Below are 12,093 nucleotides of genomic sequence, written 5' to 3'. Positions count from 1 at the left end.
GAAACAAGAAAATAAAAACAAATACAATGCAATAGGTTCCATGTTTTACTCAAGAAACATTTTTACCTGAGGGAACAGCTGGATTGTTTTGGTGGTTTTCACTGGCAGAAACAAACAAATCTTCTTCTCCTTCAGTTGACGAGCTGGACGAGGATTCACTGCTGAGGTCATTCTCACTAGAACTACTAGAACTGGGCAGCAATGCATATTTTCTTCGTGCTAACACTTCTCGTTTTTTCCTCTGCATTAATATCCTCTCTTTTTGTTTCTGTGTCCTCTGTGAGGAATTATTTTTCAAAAATCTCTTTCTACATGGAAGTCTCCTTAATGAATTACTATGAAAACAGGGTCTTTTCATTAATAATCCTGATACAGATTCTGTCTCTGTTCGAGGCCACTTTTGGGATCGTGCACTATGACTTCTACTTTTAGCACTCAAAATGGTCTGGGAATGTCTTACAGAGACTTCTTTATCTTCATCAGAAGTCACAGTATCAGAATCCCCAAAATGCAAACTAGATGAAGGAGAAGAAAGACAATCACTAAAGGAGGAATCATTATCTTCATCACTTGGTGTTTCTAGATGTTGCCTCAATCCTAATATTCCCTGGTTCTCTTTAACACAATTCTGCACGTAGGAAGGGCCAGCCTGCTGACTTTTGCGTTTTTTCCTCACAACAACACTTTTTTCTTGTTCTTGTTGGTTACCATTCATGTCCTTCTCTTGTTTTTGAGAATCATCACACAGGTGAGAGAATTCATTCCCCACTTTACTATTTATCATCTCAACTCCTGCAGGAAAACTTTTGGCTGCCCCAAGGGGCTCCGGATGCAAAAGGATCCCTTTCAGACTCTCCTGTGTCTTTGGTGCATCAGAAGGAATCTCACTCTTCATATCCACTTTTAAGGTATAGAGCTCGTTATATTCAGGAGTCCATTGAGACATGGGAAACTTTAAGGAAGGCCTAGAAGACACAATTAGATATTAAAAAGATTTTTAATGTGTTTTATTATACTATTTAATTGAAGAGTTCTCAAATTCCACTGAGAACATCCCTTGTAATAGAGCACAGTTGCCTTTTCCTCATCAGGATACAAAATGGCTCTAATGAATCATTTTACTGTTCTTAAAAACATTTTTCTCTGATAGCTCTACTCATGTACCCAATTTTGGGACATACAGTAAGTATCACAGAGTATAAACCTACTTGAAAACTTCCATTAAAACCTATCTTACTGTATATCTTGCTACCTTCAGCAACATATTTGGTCAAATCAAACAATTTCTTCAAAACCTATTATAGTAAAAATAGATGAAAAGATTAGAATTAAAAAGAGTGATTAATCAACCTGTTTTTCTCCTGGTATGATAGTTTAAAGTGGTAATTACTAAATTAAATATTTTCTGCACTATTTATTTAATGGTTACTACATTACATGGATTACTATTAATAAGGAACTATGAAGACACAACATACAAGAAAAAGAAAAAAAGATAAAAGATTAATTTTAAATTAAAAAAAAGGAACTAATATGAATACAGCTTCTCTTTCCTGAGGTTACTTCATACAACCCTACTTATTCTCTAATGAGAATCTGAATTCTCCTGATAGACAAACAGGCACAACTATTGCATTATAGTTTTTTAGACACAGAAACTCTAGAGCCAAGACTGTGAGTTGCTGAAGATCATTCAATTAAATAAGCAGCACAGAACATAAAACCAAACTTCCTACAGCTAATCTAAGTGTATCTACATCATTTGACCTTTTAAAGTAAGAATTGCTGAACAGGGGAACGTGAATTTAAAGCATCTACATCAATGTAATGTATATACAAGACTAGAGATACTGTAAAAGTATTAAGTACCGTGACTCCAAATGGAACATACTCATTAGAAAGGCAGTTAATGTAACTAAGAGCTTTACTAGTATAAAGTATGAATATCTAAACAATGTTAACATATTTTTTAAGTTTTTATTAACTATAACATACACCCATACATTCTAAGTTTATAGATTGAAGAACACTCAAGAAAATGAACACATCTACATAACTAGCACACAGATGGAGAAATAACATAACCAGCACCCCATAAATCTTCTTCCCATCACTGCCACCCACCCAACAAGAGTTGTTAACCATTATACTAACTTCTAAATCCACAGATTTGTTTTGCCCTCAACATACATTTTTACACCACTTCCTAAAAAGAGAGGAAAACAGATATTTAGTAGGGAGTTCTTTCCGTCTCCACAAATAAGTTATAAAAATATACAATCTCACAAGTTTCCCTCTTTATTTTAATATATAACTTTATGGTCAGAACAAATGATAATAATTAAGAAATGGAATTAGAGACCTATTCCTATAGAAAGTTATCAAAACCCCTATCTTCTTTTATTCTTATTTACCAAAACAGGCAGTACTGTATACGAGATAAGTCATCAAGCCCAGTCTGGAGTTTAATAGGATCAGTGATAAAGGAGGAACAGAAAGATGAGTAAACATATGAAAGATGGCAATGAGCAAATTATAGGAGACAGTCAATCAGACAAGGATCATCATAATTAAAGGCATGAAAACATAAATCACAATGATATGGTACAGGTACATGTGACAGTTAAGGGGGGCCCAACAGAATGGCTGTAATAAAAAAATACAAATAACAAGTGTTGCAGAGGACATAGAGAAATTGGAAAATTGGAACTCTCATATTAATACATTGCTGGTGGAAATGTAAAACAGTGCAGCCACTACGGAAAGTGGTAAACAGAGAATTAACATGACCCAGCATTTCCACTCCTAGATATACACCCAAAAGAAAAGATATAGCTACACAAAAACTTACATATAGTACCATTAGTCATAACTGCCAAAGAGTGGAAACATGGACGTCCATCAACTGATGAATGAATTCATATAATAGTTTATTACTCAGTAATCTAAATATATGAAGTATAGTAATCCCCCCTTATCTGTAGAGTTTTGCTTACTGTGATTTGTTACTTGCAGTATAGTACAAGATACGTTGAAACAGAAAGAGAATATATTCACATAACTTTTATTATATTGTTATAATTGTTCCATTTTATAAGTTATTGTTGTTAATCTCTTACTCTAATTTACAAATTAAACTTTATCACAAGTATGTAAGCATAGGAAAAAATATAGTATATATAGCATTCAGTACTACCCAAGGTTTCAAACATCCACTGGGGGTCTTGGAATGTTTTCCCCCTACTGTATTGATTCAAGCTACAACATGGATAAACAATATGAATGTACAATATGATGAACATTATGTTAAGTAAAAGAAAATAGTCACAAGAAATGACATAATTTGAGATTCCTTTTATTTGAAATGTTCATAATGGGCAAATCTATAGAAAGTAGATTAGTGGTTGCCTAGGGCTGGGGGATGATAGGAGGATTAGGGTGTGATGGCCAAAAAGTAAAGGTTTCTTTTCAGTGAACTGAAAATGTTCTAAAATTGATTTTGCTGATAGCTGTTCAACTCTAGGAATATACTACAAAACTAATAAACTAAAATTATATCTCAATAAAATTACCGTCAAAAAGTCAAGCGGGCAAGTATCCTGGGCATAACTACAGATGCCATCAGCAAGAGAAAAGTCATGATGTCTTTTGGAAAGATCAAGGGTTCTTCCAGAAGTCCACATCTCCCCAAGATTTGTGTTGAGTTGGATCTCTGAGGAGAGCATCTTTAGTTGTTCAAGAACAAAATCTGTTTCAGACACCTGATCCTTATTTACTGAGTCTTGGTCTTGGTAATGGAGATAGTGAGAAGCAATGAAAATTTGCCCAAAAAAACAGAAAAATTCTGAGAAAATGGATCTGTAAATTGATTTACAAAGAAGTGATTTATAAAATATATACAAAAAATTAGCCAGGCATGGTGGCGCATGCCTGTAGTACCAGCTACTTGGGAGGCTGAGGCAGGAGGATCGCTGAGCCCAGGAGATTGCTGTGAGCCAGGCTGACGCCACGGCACTCACTCTAGCCTGGGCAACAAAGTGAGACTCTGTCTCAAAAAAAAAAAAAAAAAAGAAGTGATTTATAGCATAATTAACTAAACCTAACTTCTTTTTCATCATTTTGAGAAGCCAAAACAATAAACACCTTAAGGTTAAATCTGCTCTGGTTTTTGTTCAATTTGGTCTGCCCACTGAGGTGAAGGAGTGTGAGGGGAAAAGGGTAGTTTGGTGTATGGTATGGTGTGTGTCTATACACCAGTAACTATTCTGAGTTACTTACGTTATGAAATTAGCAAATGTGAAATTAACATCCTATATTAAATAAGAGGTTCCCATCCAGGAAGTACAAATTCATGTTCTATTTTGGGCTGAGAAAAAGAAGGAGTAAATTCATGAAAAGAAATAAATTTAAGTACTGCACTTTTTAACTAAAATGGGGCAAAAATAGAACAAAGAATAAAGAATATTTTAAACTATTTGCTGTTGAGTCTTTTATGTCTATGAAAATTATTGGCTGATCTAAATTATAAAGGAGACAAATATGTACAAAATATGTCTATCTCCCTGGTCACATTATAATTGGTTTGTTATTATACATTGTTTCAATTCTGAAACCTTAATACTAGTACCTCTTTGTGCAGGTTTGATCCAATCATTTTATTATGTCATGATAGCATACTAATTACTCCTAACATTAATGTAGCATATACCACTTTTAGTAAACCTTGTTCTAAAAAAAATAAGAGCTAAAAAGTACTTTGAAAACTAAAAATCATGGTTAAGATTTAACAATTTACATTATAAATTAGTTTATATGAGCATAAGGAAAAATCCCATTAAGATTACTCATATTAACTTTAGGAAAACCAAAAACTACTTCTAAACGATGATACATTTGTTGATTATGATCTTTCACTACCAATTATCAATACAAATACTTGCTTCAAGTTTGAATAAAAATTCGGTGAATAATTTTACATGACTAAAAGAACAAGATTTTAAAAGAAAAAAGCCAAAGATGATTTGGCATTTTTTCTATAAAAGCTTTAGAGATTATCAGAAAGTCAACTAGAAATATGCCTACCATTTAACTATCTTTTTCATATAATTAAATGAAATAAATAATACTTGTACCACAGGGATATTACTTAGGGTATGTAATAAATTTTTATTTATTTATTTTTGAGACTGTGTCTCATTCTGTTGCTCAGGCTGGTCTCAAACACCTGGGCTCAAGTGATCCTCCTACCTCAGCCTCCCAAGTACAAGGGATAATAGGCATGTGCCACCAAGCCTGGCTTAGTATTACATTTTTAATTCTCTTCTATGGATATTTATTTTATTATGTGCCAGTTTAAGTGTATTAAATCAATTGTCTGACAGAATATTCTCTTCTACTATCTAAATGCTTTATAATTACCACTACTCATAGCTAGATAGTACAGACATTAATGCTTTGTTATATTCTAAATAGTCAAAATTTCATTAGCAAGAAAGGTATTTCCCCCACCAACAGGCATCACTCTTATTTCTTAACTGCATTAGCGAAGTGCTCATTTAACCTAAATTTCTTAAGAGATTTCTGCTAGAAGTACACAATCTAGTAACATACTCCACTCTGAAAATAAGAATCATGATAAACTTATTAGCAAATAATTAACTTGCAGCCTGAAAGCTGGTAGAAAGGAGGAAGTTACACTCAGAATAATTGTTGTGAAACTACAAGATAAACTCCATTTCTTTACAGGAGGCTAGATCTAACACAAAAACATAAAAACAAACTAATGATCAAGGCAACCTATCCTGAATAGACAATAAGGTTCAGAAAATATACTGTTAGCTATTATGAAAAGATTTGGATCCTTGTTGACCATGAAAATCAAGATAAAATGAATAATTACAGACAATTCACTAATAGTTCTCAGAGCACAGAAAAAAATAAGATAGTGTGAAGAGACTTCCAGGATAAAAATCAGAGTATAAAAAATTGTCATTTGTTGAATCAACAGTTCCAAAGGGTCTCCTACAGTGATATTAGGGACTGCTATGAGACATTAATCAGCAATATTAACATTCTAAAAACCAAAAACACATAAGTCCCAACCCTCAAAAATTAACACATTGAGGAAAGAGACAAATATAGATTTCAAGGAATGACTGTAAGAATATTTAACCCACATAGAAGACACAGCAACTGGGAAGGCTTTGAAAAGAAATTCATAGTTTGAAAGATAAATAAGTATCAAGAAAAGGGATAACAGTACAGGTGGGGGACATATAAAGCAGAAGAGGTAGGTCATTCTAAAACGTTTTTATGCTGAAGACAATAGACACATCTTCAAAAATCTTAAACTGGAAAGTTACATTATTAGTTGTACTTTTTTTTTTTTTCATGATTAGGGTATCCTTAGATATTAGTTGTACTTTTAATGGATCATCTGGTAATACAATATGAACAAAGGACTGAAGGAGCCAAAACTGGAGACAGAAAAAAAAACAGGAGGTTGTTACTGGCCTCTCCCTAATAGATAAGGCTAACGGCAGGGTGGAGTATTGAAAAGAAAAAGAAAAAAAAGGGAGGTTATATAAGGTGAGAAAATACAAGGAATGACAATAAGGGACCAGCAACTGGGACAGGGTAAGCATAAAATCCAGAAATAATGAAAGGCACAACCACTAGGATTCTGTTAACTTTTGGATAAGAAATATCCATTGCTACCATCCTAGTCCAAATTATTACCATCTTTTGCCTATAACACTGCAACAGACTCCTAACTTGGTTTTCTTATTTCTACCAACAGTCCATTTCTATACTTGGCTATACCCTAAGAATATAAAGCAGATCATATCACACTCCTGTTTTAAAATCCTCCCATGGTTTCCAAACGTTTCAAAAATAAAATTCCAACTCTTTAGCGTAGCTTACAAGACTCTTTATAATCTCATGTCCCTGTCCCTAGCTCTTATCACCTCACTTCTTTATTCACTATATTGCAGCCAAACTGGCTTTCTTTCTGTTCCTTGAGCATGACAAGCTTTCTCTACCTCAGGGCCTTTGCACTTCATGTTCCCCATGCCTATAATGCTTTTCCTAAAAATTTCTGAAAGGCTATCCTAGCTTCTGCTTGCCATTCAGATCTTGGCTTAAATGCCATCTCTCTGGAGAGGTCTTCCCTGACTGCTCTGTGGCAGCCAGGAGAATGCGCCTTGCAGACTTCCAGATAAGGAAAGCTTAATTGATCAAGAGCCCAGCTCCTATGCTCTGAAATCCATCACTGCATTTGCCCAAAGTCACACTTCCTGTTCATTATCCTGGCCAATGACTGAACTAGGCCTATTCCTTGAAGACACAGAACTCCTTTGATAGTTTACTGGCTCTAGGACTCCCTGATGACCTTGCCGAAACTTCCTTAGACTGCACCTAACCTTCCTTTCCTCTTTCTTTCATTTAGGATCAGACTTACATCATGGTCTGACAGCATTCTCATTCTTCCCTGGCTCCCTGCTCATTTTCTCTCACAGGCATTTCCCCTAATAAAATTCTTACACCTTATACGTGAGAGAATACTATCAAGAGTGAAAAGGCAACCCATGAAATGGGAGAAAATATCTGCAAATTATATATCTGATAAGGGATTGATATCCAAAATATATAAAGAACTCCTAAAATTCAACAAAAAAAACCAGACAACCTGATAAAAAAATGGGCAAAGGATTTGAATAGTAATTTCTCCAAGGAAGATACACAAATGAGTACAATAAGCTCATAAAGATTGGAAGACTGGGGCAATAAAAAAAAAAAAAGAAAGACCCTCATGAAGAGATGCTAGATAACATCTGATCATTAGGGAAATGCAAATCAAAAATACAAGATATTGGTGGGTGTGGCTCACACCCGTAATCCTAGCATTCAGGGAGGCAGAGGCGGGCAGATTGCTCGAGGTCAGGAGTTCAAAACCAGCCTGAGCAAGAGCGAGACTCTGTCTCTACTATAAATAGAAAGAAAATTAATTGGCCAACTAAAAATATATAGAAAAAATTAGCTAGGCATGGTGGCACATGCCTGTAGTCCCAGCTACTCAGGAGGCTGACACAGGAGGACCACTTGAGCCCAGGAGTTTGAGGTTGCTGTGAGCTAGGCTGACACCACGGCACTCTAGCCAGGGCAACAGAGTGAGACTCTGTCTCAAAAAAAAAAAAGAAGGGTATAAAATTAACTCCTCTCAAAGAACTCTGAAGTACAGAAACATAGAACTAAATTTCTTTAGCACAAAATTTATATGAAAGCCAAGAATTCTATAGACATGAGGATTAGAATTTTGGAAGCTGTATGTTTCAGCTCCCTATATTCTAATATCAGACATCTGCTTTTGGAAAAGGACATAAATAAAAATCTCTCTCAAATAATAGGGTTTCTATATCTCAATTAATTTAGTGATTTTCTCATTTGTCTTGTTTAAGTATTCTAAAATCCTTAAATATTGACTAATACAAAAGTATCTATCCTGACAAGCTTGAAGAATATCTAGGAGTTAGTTTCATCTGGTTAGGATGACATAGGGTACACTGTACAAATGCCTAACATTCTGGTACGGAAGCCTAGACTCTAAAATGTATATTGAAACATGAAATATGAGCTATAAAGATACTAATTAGCTACTATATAAAAAATACATCTCATCAATAAACTCTAAGAGAATTAAACTAAAAACAAAAATTAGAGCTCATTTCAGTTTACTAGCTATATTTTGCTATAAATAAATACTTCTATTTATTTATTTGTTTGTTTGTTTGTTTGTTTATTTATTTATTTTTGAGGCAGAGTCACACTCTGTTGCCTGGGCTAGAGTGCCATGGCATCGGCCTAGCTCACAGCAAACTCAAACTCCTGGGCTCAAGCGATCCTTCTGCCTCACCCTCCCAAGTAGCTGGAACTACAGGCATGTGTCACCATTTCCGGCTAATTTTTTTCTATATTTTTAGTTGGCCAATTAATTTCTTTCTATTTTTAGTAGAGATAGGGTCTCGCTCTTGCTCTGGCTGATCTCGAACTCCTGAGCTCAAATGATCCTCCCACATCGACCTCCCAGAGCGCTAGGATTCCAGGCGTGAGCTACCGCACCCAGCCGAAATAAATACTTTTAAATATCCAGGAATAAATCCATGTTTTAACATTTAATAACATGTTAAAAAATGCAAATGAAAAAAGATCCCATTCCTCAAAGCAACAAAAACTCCAAATACATATTTATTCCAAAGTACTGAGCCTAACAAAAAACGTTAAAGACCTATATGCAAAACACTACAAAACTGTATAACAGAATGTTAAAGACAATCCTAATAAGAGCAAGATATGTCACTTCTAGATGAGCAAAGACTCCCAATTGGCTGTTACAAATAAGAAGAAATCCATACTTTTTTAAAACTATAAAACATAAATACCATCACCATGGACGTGTCAGGCCTTTGAAAACAAACCTCCACAATTTTTTGTTCTTGATACAAGTAATCCATCTGCCAACTTTCAAAGCTTCAAACTTATAACCTACTCTTAGAGATTTCTGTGATTTAAACTTCCAGTTTCCAAAACTGAACCTTAAGCAGCCTCGAGGTTTCCTTGGAGATTGGAACTCAGTGAACTGAAGAGTTCTCTCTTTTTTAAAGTGATAGAAGCCAACTTAAAGATGATTAATATTTTTATAATATTTGGAAAGATATCTGCTTTTAAATGTTTTCAGATTTAACAATCTGTGAGAGGTAGTGTAAAATGAAACCATCTGGTTAGGTAAAGTGCTAAATAAGGCCTTAATCTTTATAGCAGCACCTTTAACATTTTTAACTAATCTTTTGTAATATAAAATTGCTTGATCTTTTTCTTATGAATAAGCATTGTTACATATGCTGAATAATGCTAAAGAAGGAAGAGATCAAAATAAAAACACAAAAAATAAATATTATTGTGGATTACAAAGGACTCTTTTTTTTTTTTTTTTTTTTTCTTTTTTTTTTTTGAGACAGAGTCAGGCTTTGTTGCCCAGGCTAGAGTGAGTGCCCTGGCATCAGCCTAGCTCACAGCAACCTCAAACTCCTGGGCTCAAGCGATCCTACTGCCTCAGCCTCCCAAGTGACTAGGACTACAGGCATGCATCACCATACCCAGCTAATTGTTTCTATATATATTAGTTGGCCAATTAATTTCTTTCTATTTACAGTAGAGACGGGTCTAGCTCTTGCTCAGGCTGGTTTCGAACTCCTGACCTTGAGCAATCCGCCCGCCTTGGCCTCCGGGAGTGCTAGGATAACAGGCTTGAGCCACCTCGCCCGGCCTACACAGGACTCTTTGAGGAGAACAATGTCACTGAAGCAATGAGCACATCCTTGTGAGAAGTAGGAAATACTGTTTCAAATAGGCAGGGTGGAACAAAATTAGGGTGGGCTAAAAAGTCAAAATGAAAAATTTTGACTGATATAGTATAGGCTCAATTATTCAAATAATTACAGAATAACTACTTCAAATGCTGGATCTGTGGGCAGAGAGATAAGGAATATATAGGGTCCTATCCTTCAAGAAGTTCACAATTTATTAATAGTATGACAGAAGTTAAAAATATAATTAACCAAAATACTGAAGGTTATTATAAACATGCTATAAATAAAAGCATTCTGTAGGAACACAAAAAGGAAATAATTAGGGCCTCGCTCTAATAATGGATGCACAGGGTGAGGGTAGGCAGAGAAGAACATTCACTTCAAACAATGCTGCGATCCCACAAGAAATGGCAACATCTGAATACTCTAATGTTTGAGTTACAGGGTTCTTTGTTTGTTTTTAGTGAAAACGTACCAAAAAACTTCGATTACACGATAAAATTATGTATAAATTTATAAGAATGGTAAAAGAATAAACAAAATTCAAAAATATACAAAATACTTACAAAACATGACAGACAATCTCTGATATGCTAACATACAAAGAGATCCTTCCAAATGGTAAGGAAAACATTAGGTGACTTCTATCTTATCTATAATATTTTATTTATTTTTATTCCTTATTTCCCTTTTATTTTGAGAAACTTATAAAGCAAAATAACCAAATAGAGAAAGAAAAGATTTAAGTTTGGTCCACAGTAGATACCCAATACTAAAACTTAAAGCTAAAAAGCCATCACTGAATTACAGAATTTTAAAATAAGAAACTGGAAAGTTTGGAAAACCTTGTGAGTAACACTGGCTCTTCCCCAACTGCTGTGATACAAACTCTGCTGTTCTGACCAAAAATTTTAGAACTGCAACAGCTATTTCAAATCAGGTTTCTCAAAAGAGAATTCAGCAATAAATTCTTTCCTAGATCCAGTCTACTCGTTTTTCTAAACTGTTTCATAAAGTTTCAAAGCAGAAATACAATTTGAAGTTCCAATTTCCACTAACTGGAACCAAACTCCAGCTAAAGCAACTAGAAAGAGACTCCAAGCCCCATTACCCTGTACCCGTCTTGACAGTCTGTATAACTTAAAACACTAACTTCCATGATAAAAAAGCAAGCATTGTGGGAGATATAAGGCTGGTATTATTATTGAAAATAATACTAATATTAGTATTTTAGATAATTATGATAGTGATAATAATGATGATGATGGACCAGAGGATCACACTCTAGAAATTCTGAAATTCCTGTTAACAGAAGTTCTCACCTCTATCATGGCAGTTTTCCTCATGACATCCTTTCAAAGAGATCACTTTTTCTCAGGCTCAGAATAAAACAGAACACTCTAACAACTTATCTCTGCTTGCTTGCCTCTGAAAGAAGTATACATTCCTTCCAAAGCTTTCTAATTTTTTTTAAACATTTAAAAATGCTTTTAAAAGTTGCTTCCCACAGCAGAAAAGTCAAAACATAGATAATACCAAGTATTATAACACAGATATATGATGCTAAAATTCATTCATCCAAATATCCAAATTCAAACTTTCTAAACATTCCACATGGGAAGTGAGGAGTCAAGCTAAAAGGGCAGCAGGCCCAGCACTTTGGGAGGCCAAGAGTTTGGGACTCACCTGGGGAACATAGTGAGACCCTGTCTCTACAAAAAAACAA

General features: G+C 34.7%; 1 protein-coding gene across 6 annotated transcripts in view; it reads right to left on the bottom strand.

Annotated features, from left to right (window-relative positions):
- The window catches only part of RNF111 (ring finger protein 111), a 94,393-nt gene that overhangs the window by 56,263 nt on the left and 26,037 nt on the right, over nt 1–12,093 (bottom strand). For all 6 annotated transcript variants that reach the window (XM_012783016.3, XM_012783021.3, XM_012783022.3 and 3 more), the window contains exon 2: nt 67–965. In XM_012783016.3, coding sequence (XP_012638470.1) covers nt 67–946 — 880 coding nt within the window. In that variant the 5' untranslated portion in view covers nt 947–965. The remainder of the gene's footprint in view (nt 1–66; nt 966–12,093) is intronic.

This window comes from Microcebus murinus, chromosome 6 (genome assembly GCF_040939455.1).
Source record: "Microcebus murinus isolate Inina chromosome 6, M.murinus_Inina_mat1.0, whole genome shotgun sequence".
Lineage (NCBI taxonomy): Eukaryota > Metazoa > Chordata > Mammalia > Primates > Cheirogaleidae > Microcebus > Microcebus murinus.
Note: the sequence above shows the minus strand (reverse complement) of the source record. Positions and strands in the feature narration are given on the sequence as shown.